The 15,134-nt window shown below is 32.7% G+C and overlaps 1 protein-coding gene across 6 annotated transcripts in view; it reads right to left on the reverse strand.

Annotated features, from left to right (window-relative positions):
• Positions 1-15,134, reverse strand: part of SPAG16 (sperm associated antigen 16) — a 779,129-nt gene that overhangs the window by 742,940 nt on the left and 21,055 nt on the right. For 5 of the 6 annotated variants that reach the window (XM_032479927.1, XM_032479929.1, XM_006184301.3 and 2 more), the window contains exons 4-5: positions 14,123-14,241; positions 7,463-7,600 (exon numbers count right to left, since the gene is read on the reverse strand). In XM_032479927.1, the coding sequence (XP_032335818.1) occupies positions 7,463-7,600; positions 14,123-14,241 (257 nt within the window). The remainder of the gene's footprint in view (positions 1-7,462; positions 7,601-14,122; positions 14,242-15,134) is intronic. The other variant, XM_032479930.1, reaches the window with a different exon arrangement.

Here is a 15,134-nt window from a genome sequence, read left to right on the forward strand (position 1 = left end):
GACTTCTTGCTGCAGGATCAAGTCACACATGGCATATGGTGAAAGTGTCTCACCCATTCTTCCAAGTTTCTGTCTGTCGCCCTACCACCTCCCACTTTTTCTGGATGACCTGTATTGTTCTTCATTCTACTATTAATGGTGTAGTCTTGATCACATGTAAATAAACAGTGTGTCACAGTACATCACAGTCTAACCATCTAATCCTCAGATTCATTTCCATGTCAACAATCTTGAAAGCACAAGAAAATGTTGATTAAAATATTCAGACTTGAAAAATCATCTGTGAAATATTCCAATTATTAGATAAACGTTCATTCTTTCCAGGTTTTAACTCTCCCTGTGTGAGTGAAGATGCCAAAAAAAGAGAGAACCCCTCTGCCACCACAACGTGCCTAATGAGTAGAGTAGTGAGTGAAAAGGAGAAGAGAGATTAAGTAGAGTGACTGGAAAAAATAAATGGCTGAGTTGACATTTTGTTGTGAAAACACAAAAACATCACCTGAATTCTCATTCCTTTAGGAAAGTATGTAAAGTGGATTAGATACAGTCTTACACACAGAAAATAGACAATGAATGTTACTATAATCATCATCATCATACTACTATTACTATTTAATATAATAGAACTGGTATATTCAATTCCTCTAACAGCTAGATTTATCTACCCAAAATAGGGGGCATGCCAGTAGATCACTATCCTCTAATGGACCAAAAATATCAGTACACATGATTAACAGTAACACTGTATATCTTATTTAAAAAATTTAAACGTGATAAACATCTATTTTGAGTCTACTAAAACTGTCTTATTTCCAACAACTTAATGAATTATAGAAACTAGCTTATGTTTTATTTATCTTATCTAAAATGTAAAAAAAGGTTAAAAAAACTTAGAAAAATAATGCTGCAAAGTGTCTTAAGCAAAACCACAAATGTGTAGCATTGCGTCAACTCACTGTTTTTAATATACATTTAAAGGCCTATTTGTTCTCATCCCAGGAAAGCAAGCACAGGAATTGATCGAAGTGTTAGACCTTAAAGTTTTTCTGACCATTAAATTGGTTTTCAGGGGCTTGCTTTCTGTTTGCACAAATGAAGTCTACTCAGTAAAATAATTTAAATTCATTTCATGGTGATGCTTCTCCTATTATGACCTTCCTGCTGCCCATCTGCTTAATAAAAGGAAAATAAAAGTTGTGCAATGAAGTTTAAAATATTCATATAACCAATTAATATTTAAACCACATAGTATTTTCTCATTATATTAGTAGAGCATCTTAGGGTTAAAAAAAACTTTTATTAAGTCACATATCAAATACAGTAATTCTATTTCAAGTATAATAAAGTAAGAGTTATTCAGGGAAACATTCTATTTAGATTTGTATATCATAAAGAACACACTTCTTTAATGCTTTTCTTAAATGAGATGGCAGAATGACGATTAAACTTCTCCATTTCAGGAAAGCAGCACACCAAAATTTATACTTAAATTATAAAATATCAAGATACTCATATTTTCATCATACTATAAAAGCACTGTCCCCAAAACTCCACGTTTAACATACAAATGTAATTTAATAATGTACTCTAAAAAATTACTTCTAACTGAATGCCCAAAGTAAAACAATTTTTTATTAACTGAATAGTTTTAACTAAGTATTTTAGAGTGACTATTTAATAACAGATTTATTGGGTTTTTTGTTATCTTAATTTGACAAAAGGTAGCACATAAACATTTTCCTGTTTACATGCACCAAAGTAGACCATCTTTGTCATGTATTTTTCTTACTTGCAAATTTGAATCAAAGTAATTTCTGATAACAGTACTACATAATGACCAATTATTTCATTGTCTTAAATTGGTTATAAATAAATTAGTTTAACCCACTAAAATTAATATTGGAATAATAGTTGGATTGTTGTAATTCAACCAGATTAGAGGCAAACTTTCACTATATTCTTAACCAAAAAAGAAGGGTATATCCATGTCCAGAAAAAAAATACCTTTTTAATTTAACAAGCAATTACCTAAACACTAAGGCATGAAATTTTATGGGCCTCACAATTATCTTTTATTTCCACAGTGTGTGTTTCTGAAAGTCGTTAAATTAAATGGGTCTTCTGAAAAGCTGTGTACCCTTTGACCTTTTATAGAAGTGAATTTTGTGAGTGAAATTAGGGCCCATTAGTAAAGCACCTAATTTTTCCTAAATATTAATTGCCATTTAGTTTTCTTTATGTCTATATTTTCTGGTAGAAGATAAAAATCAAGCATTTCATTATTTTTAAAACTGGTACATTTAAATCTAATTAGTAATCCCAGTCAGTTTTATTTTCTGCCAAATCTTCAGAACTCTCAATAAAACTCTTCTGGTCTGCATTATATTTCCTTAATGTAAAAGCCCAGCAAAGGAAGACAGTCCTCTAAACAGGACAAGACAGCTTTAGCAAAAGTTATTTAAATGCCCATCATGAAAAGAAAATGTTGCCTACTCTTAAAGAATACTATGAAAGGGGCAAAAATCAACCAACCACTAAGAATTATTAAAAGCTTAACTAAAGAGCCAAAATGTTATTATCACACCTTAACTTAAGCCCCTCATATTTCCAAGCACAGCTATAGGTCTTGGGGATATATTGAGCACAAGACACAGTCTCTATTATATGGCGCTCACAATGTAACAACAAAATGTATACATTAGATAATTAGATGTACAAGGCACAAATTTCAAGCTCCTTCATGATCAGAGTATTAAATTAAAGATACCCTAATGAACAGAGAGAGATATCGTATAAATAGAAGACTTAAACACTTGTCAAAGTTATGTAGCTAAGACTTGTACATTTCAATTTATGTAAATTATAACTTAAAAAACTGTAAAAAATAATATAATAACTGGGTATGGGGTAGGATATGTGTGGAGACAGAAATGAAATAAGAATGGCAGAAAGTTGATAAATGTTGAAACTGTCTGACAGGCCCATGAGGTTCATTATTCTATTCTGTTTACTTTCTATATGCTTGATATTTGTTTAGAATTAAAAAGTTGATATATGTAAACAAACAAACTGCTTTGTACTTGCCTTCTGGGAGAAATACCACTTTGGGGTGTTTATTCACTGTTACTGCTGCTGCTAATAATAAGGTTGATGAAGATGATAATGCTATTCCACCCACTTAATAAACTGTGCACCAGGTACAAGGCTCATTATACTGTGATGGGTAAGACAAGCACAGTATTTGCCCTCCTCAAGTTTACAGGAGGGTAGAGAAAATGAATACAGAAATAAAACATATATAACCATAAACTGTAGTGATGCTGTGAAAAGGGAAAAAAGAGGATGCTATAACACAGAATACTTATTAATCCTATTGAGCACTTACCATGTGATGGATATTGTATTAAATGCTTTAAAATGATTCACTCAAGGATAGGTGGTATACCTCATTTACACATGAGAAAACAGATCGTTACATTCTTATATCTAATAAATGGCAGATAGCATGTATTTGTGTTGCTCTATCCATAATACCTGATCTAATATCAGTATCTGTTTTGAACCAAAGCTTGAGTGGGGTTAATAAGTAATGCAAAATTTGAGAACACCAGATGTTGTCCTTTCAAGAACCTAGTTGTCCCATAAGGAGTTACTTTGATGTTGTTACTATGTTTATAACCAGATAAGTCAACCCATAAGAAGGTGATACAGGATATAATGTTCTCCCTGCTTCCATTGCATCCCTCCACCTAGTCTATTTTCCACACAGGAGCCACCTTACATCATGCTTCTCCTCAAAGCTATCCATTAGCCTACAATACCACTCAGAGGAAAAAAGCAAAGTTCTAACAAAGGCCTCTACCATTACCCCTGGATTTAGTCACCATGGTCTTGCTCGTCCTCTAACAAGCCACACTGTCCCTACCATACACTCTTTGTACTTCCTTTTCCCTCTGTCTGGAATTCCCTTTTCCTAGGTTTTACATATGGCCTTCTCCCTCAGTTTCTTCAGATATCTGAGAGGACTTCCCTCACCCCCTGTATAAAACAGCCCATCATTTATCTCTGTCTCCTTTACCCATGTTAGTTTCCTTTATAGCACCTACCACCACCTGACTGGACACATTATAACTGTCAACATCCACGTGTAGTTAGTGGCTATCTTACTGGACAGCACAGGCTTCAAGAGCTTAAACAGTGTGGAGGTAAGAAGCCTTCACTGAGACAGAAGTAAAGGCAGAACAGAATGTTCTCACAGAAGCTGAAGAAGAAGAATGGAACATAGGATGCACCCTTGAGTAGAATAGATGGGGTGAAAGCCAGACTATGGGATGCTATAATACAAGTACAATGATGCTTTTAAGAGTAAGTCATCAAAGTGAGAATATCTGCAATGTCTACATTATTAGAAAGATACATAAAATGCAAGTCAAGATACAGGTTTCTACTTAATAAAACCTGTAATTGTTTTTATGCACCTCAGGCTTAGGTGAATACTGTGGCATGTCAACTACCAAATAAAACAAGGTTTATGAAATAGTGTCTTAACCATGAAAGATATTATAACTCTAAGTTATGATTTTTAATCTTCATTCAACTAATAGTTATCTGCAAGTGTGTGAGAGGTCACTTAAATTATAGACCTCTGTATTTGAAATAATAATTGGTCCATGTTTCAGTATAAAAGTAGTTATATTCTATTTTTCTAAGAGAGAATATAAAACTACTGTTTATATCATTCTTCTCTAGTGTCTAGCATATCATATATTATTAAATCTTTTTAATAATTCTGTTTTTCCCTTAAAAAATCTATAAAGGAATTTTCCAGTTATTTCCTAAACTTTTTTTTTCCAAGGTGTAACTGACCCCATAACATTATATTAGTTACAGATGTACAACTGGCTGAGCAAAACCTCTGTTTTAAAATTGGCATTGCTTACAGCAGAAAAAAAGACAATTTCTTTTTTAATTATAGCAATTCAAATGATATTTTTGAGTGATGTATTTTCCCTTTTCATGTCTTCCTTCATGCTTCACCATTGCTGAATTTCAAAAAAAAAATACTGTGATAATTTTTAAAAATCTAGGGATGACAGCCTTTAGAGATATTGATAGCAACAGCTGACATTTTCAAAGAACTTTGTGATTTACACAGCTCTTTAACAGAGATTGTCTTGTTTAATTATCACATCAGTCCCTAAGACTTAATAATATTATGCATAATTATTCCCAGTTTAACAATAAGAAAACTGAGTTAATAAGTAGCAGAACAGTGGAAGGAAGCTAGGTATTTGAACTTTAAGTTCAGTACTCATTCGATGGCAACAATCCCCTAGATAAATATTAAGCTTACAGCTATACGATTTCACTGATTTTTCTATACATCACTAAATGCTACCAGTTTAAGCAAGATAACATATAGAAGATCTGTAACTGACTCTTTTTACATATTAAATATTAATTATTGTTAGAAAAGTATTTAACATCTATACTTATCTTGCTTTAAGAAATAGTCTTAATCCTAAAGAAGAAAATTTTAATGCAAATTTCATAAAGAGAATCCCATGTTTATCATTAATTCCTCCTGGAAAAATATCCTCACAAGTCAAATTGAAAACCTTTGTGATGAAACATTTCAACCTGGGGCAAACTGGTAGCATGAAAGATGTAGTTGTGGGAATTTTTTTTACAAAACTTAATTCTCCATTTTCTAAGAATGAATCCAACAAAATTAGGCCACAGGGACACACTTCATCAAAAGGTGCTGTGAAGCACAGTATGCTTAATATTCATTCAATGATATAAACATCTGGCACTGACTAAGGGTCAAGCAGCTTTCCTTCAAATTTTCCATGTCAGGTAGATTAAAGTAAATAAGTGTTTTCTTTTTCTAATTTGTATAAGCTTAGTTATATCAAGTAAGATAGGTTTGAGAGATAACCATAGCCCATTGAAACTAAAACTATATTTTATAAATATTTAGTGATCTGATATTTTAGTAAACACAAACAAGAGATCATTTTCATTTGAGTGATATCTGTTTTAGTCATAGTTTCTTTTAACATTAAGTTAATAACTCACATGGGTAATAGTTTATATGGTTTTGATTATAGTTATTAAATATAATATTCAATAAATAACTAGTTATAAAAAGTGATTATTTAATATAACTGGGGCAAAACTCATTGCACAAAGAGGCTCTATTCAAAAGAAATTAGCAAACTCAAGCAATAATTCAAAGGAGATCAAGAACTGAGACAGTTTGCCAGGCAGCACTCTGAAAAATTTGCTGTGTCAAATTCCCATTGCATCCATTATGTATCTATACAAAATCACAGTTAGCATCAGGGCCAACAGTGCAAAAACCACTTCTGAGAAATAGAACCAAGAATAGAGAGAATGCTGGTTCTAGTAACATCATTCTATGGATCATCATAAACTTCTATTTAAAATGTAAAATCCCAAATAGTACATCCATAGATAATGTGAAATTTGTATAACTTGCAAAACTTATTTCTATAAGTGCATAAAATAACTGAATAAATGATCATATAAATTATCTTTCATTTACCACCACCTTTTAAAAGTAGGAGCTTATTTTAAATGTTTCTTTTACTTTGCAATACAGTCTTGTTTCTTTGCACTAATCTTTTTTACAAAGATCTTAGAAATATGTCCCTACATGGTAGTTCTGTTTATCTAATTTTTAAATACAATTCTTTCACAGAGAAAGTCCCTCTTTAAATGTTTAATAAAAATTAATGAGCAAAGCATGAACTGTCTCTACTTCATATTTAAGCATCGATTTTTCATCTAACATTGTCTGAGATAAGTAGATTCACCCCAAGTCAACGCATTCACATATTTGTCTTTGCCAGAATAACACTGCCCATTTATCTAAATTCGTTTGCCAAAAGTTGAATGTCTTTCATTAATTTTACAAAGGAAGAAACATGCAGAGAAATTTGGTTTCAGTTAAGTTTCTCCTCTGTGCATAAATACATGCTAGGAAATTACAAAATAACAGTTTTCTTTGGGGAATTTCAAATACTGAAATTCCTCTACTGAAACTACACTAGTTCCTTTCTTTCTCTATGCCTTCTATAATTTTATTATTATTTCAGAAACCCGTTTAGCCTCATAAGGGAAGAATTCCTCAAGCCATGATAAGATTATCTAAATACATAAAGAAGCTAATGTTACATAACAAATATACAACCTCCTACACAACCCTCTGCAAGCCACTCTTGCTGGTGAGCTGCAGTTGTGATAGCTCTGGTCATCTGTTCAATGGATTCTCTGGTGAAGCCTTTCACATTCTTCCCAACTAGAACCGAAACATAATTCAGTTCTCCAGAACTAAAGCTCCAGTACATTAACCGTCATCCACATATTAGCATATTCAATGCCTTACTTTTATTTAATCCAAAAGAAAAAGAAAATAATTTAAAAAATAACATACTCAGCTGCTTGTTTATAGTGCTTCAACTCTTTCTTCAAATTTTTGTTCTCATTTTCTAAAAGCATATTCTGCGAGTAGACGTCTGGAACGTTCCCAACATCTCTAAGCTCAGTCACTCCCTTCTGCAGTAACTCATACCTAGGATAAAATCAAACAAAAGGCTTTAAGTTGTTTCCTTCTACTAAGCTGATTTAATTTGTGTACATGACAAAAAGTTAAGTCTTAGGTAATGTTTATAGTAATAAGTTGCATTATTACTTATTAAATTAAATGTCAATATTCATAATATATTTTTAAAATAAAATATTAATGGCTAGAGTACTAATATCATCATGGTACATAAAATATAACTTAACATTTCCTATGTTCCAAGCACAAACTCAGATACTGGTGAAATTAGCAAAAATGTCCAAGTCCCTACCTATCTCATGGAGTTTTCATTCTAATGTGGATGGTAATACATTCTATGAAGAACACAAAGCAGGATAAGAGGAACGGAGAAGATGAAGTAGAGAGTAATGGGGGTGTCTGTGCTAGGTTATATAAGTAGCCAGAGAAAATATGGCTGACAAAGCACTATTTGAGCAGGAACTGAAGGAATTGAAGGACCAATCCATGTGGATATGTGAGAGAGAAGTGTTCTTGGCTGATAGAAAAGTAAATATAAAGACCCTGAAACAAGGAGGTACTTGACATGTACAATATAAAGCAAAAGCCAGAATATCTGGAGTATTTGGAAACGGAGCCAACTAAGAGCAAGAAGGAAAGAGGTGTGAGATAGTCAGGAAGACAGCAGGGAGCCAGAGAGAGGAATGTGATTCTACTCTGAATCAGACTGAAGCCATTGGAAGGCTTTGAGAAACAAGTGATGCTGATCAGCTTTATGTTTTAAAATGATTATTCTGGCATCTGTTTGAAGAAATTGATTCTAGAGAAGCAAGAGTAGAATCAGAGAGCATTCTGCAATAGTTCAGGAGAGACAGATTGGTGGCTTAAGCAAAGTTGGTAGTAGAAAAGATTATGAGAAATGAGTCCCTTCTGGAAATGCTATAAAGGTGGAGCCAACAGGATCCTCTTGGGGCACAGATGTCAGGTGTTGATTAGAAAGAAAAGTCAAGAATAACTCCAAGGTTTCTGGCTGAGCAACAGACAGCCACTTAGTGAGATGAGGACAAATGCAACAGGAACTGGGTGGTTGGAGAAATCAAGGAGTCAGAATTCTTTCTATGTCTCCTGATCAATTAAGTGAAATGAACATTGTAGTTCAGGGGAAAAGTCAGGACATACAACTTAAATTTGGCAATTATCAGTAGATAGAAATTCTTTAAAGTCACAAGATTGGGTGAGGACAGTTATGGAGTGAATGCAAAGAGAGAAGTAAGGAAGTGCTAGGATGATTTCAAGATTGGGAAAAGAAGGAAATACTACCAAATAGAGACAAAGAAAAAGAGGAGGCAGTGAAGTAGTGAAAGAATCGGAGAGTGCTGTCGCTAAGGGACCAAGTGAAGAAAGCGTTCCAAGAAGAAATGAACAACAGTGACAAATGATGGAAGGAGGATGCATAAGAGGAGTACTGAGGATCAATCATTGAATTTGGCAATGTGAAGTCACTGAAAAAAGTTCTAGTAGAGTCACAGAGATGAGTGTAACTAGAGTAGGAATGAGAGAGTAGGAAATGAGGAAGTAGCAACAAACTCTTTCAAGGAAATGTGCTATAAAGCAGAGCCTAGGAAATCAGATGAACCTAGAAGAGAAAGTGGAGTCCAGGGTGTTTTTATCTTTTTTGTTTTAATATGACACATTAGTGTACATCTGATTGCTTATCAGGATGATCCAGCAGAGGGAAAATGTAAACAATGCAGGAGAGAGAGGGGACAATTGCAGGAGTAATGCCCTTGAGTAGGTGAGACAGCTGGGATCCAGTAAACAAGAGGACAGCTGGCCTTAGATGTGTGTATGGCTCAGCGGCTGTGAAGCCTGAGAACAGAGGTAGCAGGTCGGTAGAGAGGAGGCAAGGGTTGTGGTACTTCTATTATCTCAGGGAAATAAGGAACATCAGAAAATCATTTATAAATCTGTAAATAATTGTAATTTTAATCATTATATGAAGCAATTAATAAAGTCAAATAAAAAACAACCACAGCCTAGAAAAACATCTCAAGTAATAGATACTAACAAAGAAATTGCTACAAGGCTTGCTAGAGTTAAGCTAAACATTCGTTTAAAAATGTTTATTACCAGTATGTTCATATTATAAATCTTAACTGTATTAATATATTACATACATTAGTAGCCATATGTTTTTGTATTACATACTTATCTGATATGAAAGAGAACCCCTGCAGAATATCCAAAAGATATTCGAATCAATATTAAATGATAATTGCCACTAACTTATAAAACAACAGATAACCATTTAATCCAAAAAAAATCTATCTTCTATCCATATTTGGAATGTGCTTTATACTCATCTCAGAAGAGAAGATATAAAGATTGATTGAAGTATTGAACCATACTTTTTCTGATCATAAAATTGGTTTTCAGCAATTTGCTTTAACACAGAAAAGTCACTAAAGAAAGTCTTTCAATAAGAAAAAAAGTGATATGTAGTCCTTTAAATGAAATGTTATGTAAATAAATTAATATGTGGTAAAATAGTACAAATCAAACATACAACCTACATCATGTATATCCTAGAACATTCAAAAATCATTTATCACACAAAATTTCTACCATCCATATAAAATTATCAAAGATGACTTTAAACTCACTAAAACTGTTATAATCTCCAAACTCCAGAAATACATTTCTCAGTAAAACCTGCCTTTTCCTACATAAGGTTCTTTTTGTTATTTTGGTGTGTGCATGTGTGTTTTTAAAGAAATATCCTGGCCATTTTATTTCTTCCTCTTTATTTGCTCATCCTTGGAATAAGACTAAAATGTATTCAGATGGGAAAAAAGAGTGTGGTAAATACAAGGACCTGAAAATAAAATTTACTACCAACATAACTGCCAAGAAATTATCGCCATAAAATTACATTAATGGTCTTCATATTTACCATAAAGTCCCTAAACCACTTAAAGGATACTGAAATGGAGAATATGTGTATCAGGCAGAAAGTGCTTAGGCTTTCATAAGATTTGTCTATATACCAAAGAGTTTAAGACCTACAGCCATAAATGACAAATAGTTTGGTAGAATTTCAGTAAACATTTAAATGGTGTCAAGAGTAAGAATTATTTTTCCTTCATGATGGCACCCAAGACATGGGATATAAAAAACAGGGAAATCAACCTGGCCTGGGTTGACGCTACTACTTACTGGCTGTGACTGGCAGACTTCCTAACTTCCCTAACTGAGCCCATTTCCTCATCCATGTAATGGAGATATGACAGTAGTTTTGTGTTATATATAGTTGTTGGGAGAAGTAAATGAGATAAAGCATGAGATCATATTGTACAAATAAAAATAATACAAAGTAATTTCCTGAGTGATAAGCCTAAGGCTTCATCTTCCTAAATATCTTTAAATCCTTCATATTTAATAAACACTATATTAATTTTGGTTATAAAATTTAAGCTATGTTAAATATTCACTTAGGTTGCCTTCTTGACAATGCAGCACTTAGATCTCTGCATATACAGAACTCAAATTTAGCATATTGCAGCATAGTAAAAGTTAGATTTATAGAAGAATTACAACATTCTTGTGTTTAACTTAATCTTGATTGGAGAAAAAAGTTCCTACATGACACATAACTGGAAGCCTACTTTAATTGAACAGCAATAGTTTTAAATGCTAAAAGAAGAACTACATAGTTGTGTAGTATTCACTGAGAATCAGTAATGTATACACAACACCACACATATGTCTCACACATACTGGGCAACATAAGGGATTTTTCCAGGGTAATTTTAATTCTAGGCTCTGTATTTAAGACCCAGCCATTCCCAGAAAGTTGTAACTGTGCAACTCACATGAGTAATTATATATTAAGCTAAATTTTATTGGCTTAAAGGAGCAATATTTACCTTTTGTGAAAATTTTTAAAATATACTACTAATTTATAACTTCTATAACTAAGAAAAAATCAAAATAGCAATTAAATATTACAAAAAATTGCATTATTACCTGTGATGGCATTTTTATTACCATCCAGCCTTCAGTGGAATGGGAGGAAAAGAAACCAAACTGGCAAGAACCAAGGATTAAATAGGAGTAAAACGGTAAAGAAAGAAATAAAGACCCTGTTTCCAAAACATTTGGCTGTAAGGGGAAGAAGATTTGGAGCGAGTGGGAGGTAATAAGAGGAAAAGGCAAAGAGCAAGAATGTATGCTCTGGGGGAGTCCTGACCTTGTTAACAGACAGCAAAATAGTCCAGTGGAGGAAAGGAGATGGTTGACATATACTCAGGAAAGGGTAGCTAAACTGCACTACCATACTTTCTCCATTTTTAACCGTTTCTTTAATTATGCCCCCAGGGAAATTATCATTGTACCCATAGTACTTCTAAAATGGTCATATAAAAATCATTGATTAAATCCACACTGCAGACATTTTTTGTGGTTCATAAAATATTAAATATATATATATATATAAAATCTTTAAAGTTTTGTATGGCCAGAAAATAAATATTTGGAATTTGCCACAAAAAAAAAAAAAAAAAGCTTTCTGGGCCATATGGTCTCTGTTATGACTAAGTAACTTTACTGTTACAGCATGAACGCAACCACAGACAATACCTCAAAGATAAGTCACGGATGTGTTCTAATAAAATTTTATTTACAAAAATGGGGCAGGTTAGATCTGGCCCTAGGGTCTTAGTTTGCTGACTAATGATTTAGTAAATTTACTGCAATTACTTTTTGAGGAATGAAAGAACGTAAGTCAAATTTTACTGCCCATTTTAAAAAAATTTTTGGAGTATTTTTTGTTCTTGCTTTTGTTTTTACAAACCAACAATAGAGAAACCTTGCTTCATCACCTTTTATAAGATTAAATAGATTCATAGCAATGATACATTACAAGTGTTTTTCTCCATAAGAAATTATTAAAATTATATATAATATTCTATAGTTTTACTATACAGAATAAGTAAAGGTTTCTGATCAAAGTAAAAAATGTTTCATTTGAAATAAAAACATCCAATACATTATAATCTCATTACAAATAATTTGTAATCTCATTACAAACTGGCACCTAGGAAGAAGGATAAAAGTATTTGAACCGTGGTATTACTAAGCCCATATAATGAAGAGATACCTTACACAAATTTTACTCTATGATTGTAGTATTATGCTAAATGGTATGCTTACTTAGGGGCTCTATAAATCGTAATATTATTTTAGTTTCCTAAAATTTCATCTCAATTCAAGTTGCTAAATCTAAATGGACAATATGGCAACAAGTACCTAACTGTTAAGAGTACACTTGGTTCCAATTTCGCCCAGGGAATCATTTCACATTTCGAACTGGCCAAACATGAAGCACTAAATGTCCTAACACGTATGCTTAGAAGAAAAAAGGAAACTGAACCACATTAATCTTTCATTTCATTAGTCCTGCAAATGAATCATCTACCTACTTTTACAGAAATGTATTTTCTAATACATGTGTAATTATTTCTTAGGGACATTTTTCTAAAAATCATTCACACAATTTCCAGATTTAATAGGAAGGGTATTTATTGTTTTTCTACTATAAAAATTGCTTTTTTTTTCCTAAACTATATTAATGAAAAATGGTCCTTTTCATTAAATTTATTAATATTAGATATGCATTTTAAAATAACGAAATTGATTGCTCCTATGTGCATGGTCTTAGTAGATGAGAACTAAAAAAGTGGAATATAAAAATTTAATTGCAGTTGGATTAGTATAAATTACAAATTGCCCCTATGTTTAAAATTAGAATTGAACTCCAAAATACTATAAATATCTTTACATACCACATTATTCCTTCTTTTGGTAATATGCAATGGCTTTTAAAAATCAAACATTTTAATATCCAATTATTTAGTAATACTCCACTGAAGAATGCTAAGACTCTAAAAGCATGCCTGGTAACATTACCACTACAGCAAAGGAATAACGACAGTATGCCTGCTGATTTTCATAATCAGTAATTATTAAAATTTTCAATTATAACAAAAAAACCTTACGTTTAGGTATCATTTGAAAATATAATTCAACTTACTTCTAAATGAAGGAATATTTATAGAATAAGAATCAGTCATTTTGTGAGGCGAGAAAAGCAAATCATTATACTCTAACTAAAACAAGCCAAGTAGTACTGTTAGTAGGATGTCTTAATGCAGGAAATAATACCCTCATAATTATGCAAAAGATATTTTTAAATATTTCATAAAATAGTTTTGTGTTATATAACTCCAGGAGACACTCCATTTTCTTGACTCTTGAAAACCACCTAAATTTAAATATTTAGAAAAGACGTTTAATAAAAATTTCTTTGAAATTGATATCCTGATTGTGTGTGTGTGTGCTGTGGTTTCAGTGGTGATGATGGGGAAAGTTTCTATCCAGTGCATTCATTTTTGCATAAGCTGAATCATTCAAAGTCGTTTAAGATGATTAAAAGTATGCACGTTAAATAATGGTAGTATTTCTAGAGAACTGTTTATCCACTTAATTGTTTACCATTCAGACTGAAAGCAGTCAAGAGTTCTGGTCATTCCCATTTTGATCAGGAAATTGCAGAGAAAGTCTTCTATTGCTTCAGGTACTGCATGCTTTGAAGAAAGGACTGTTTTCTGCTCCTAAAATTTAAGTGCACAGTTATTCATTTTGAAAATATCAAAGTTTTGATTAATGGTACAGATAGGCCTTTCATTCAGTCAGTCATTCATTTTTTTGAACAATTTTGTTCAATACCATGTTCCAGGAACTATTTTAATCACTAGGGATAAACCAGTAATGAAAACAGACAAGACTCAGTCTTCATAACTAACAGAAAAGTGGATGGGGACAGAAAATGAGTAGGTAAATTAAAAACATACAGTATGGCAGATGGACTAAGTGTCTGGGGGTAAAAGTAGAGGACTGAAGCAAGCGAAGGCCAGGTATGGAGCAGATATACGTATGGAGCTGGGCTGCTATGTATAGAGGGTGATGAAGAACAATTTCATTGATAAAGTGACCTCTGAGCATAAATCTAGAGAAGAGGTAGAGTCACATTCCAGACCCAGCATTAGCAAGTACAAAGGCAGGCAAGCATGTGATTGGACTGTCTGAAAAGCAGTAAGGGGGGTCAGCTTGCTCTGGCCATGGCATTTAACATATTTTTTAAAAAGAAAAAAAGGATGGATCTTTTCATTTCTTTTAATTATTATCATTATAAAAAGAAATGTGGTTTCGGTGCCTTGATTTTTAGGAACACTCTGGAAGGAATTATGTGCAATACAGGGCTCTGGCACTACTATCAAATCATAATGGAAGTCAGTCAGTCTATCAACTAGGTCAAGGGTCAGCTAACTGTCCATGTAAATAAAGTTCATATTAGAATACCACCATGCCCACTTTTACATATTATCTATGGCTGGTTTTGCACTACATGAGATAGTTAAGCAGTTGCAACAGAGACCTTATGCCCCTTAAAACACAAAATATTTCCTATGTGACCCTTGAAAGAACAAGTTTACAGATCCTTGAA

Source organism: Camelus ferus, chromosome 5 (assembly GCF_009834535.1).
Source record: "Camelus ferus isolate YT-003-E chromosome 5, BCGSAC_Cfer_1.0, whole genome shotgun sequence".
Taxonomy (NCBI): Eukaryota; Metazoa; Chordata; class Mammalia; order Artiodactyla; family Camelidae; genus Camelus; species Camelus ferus.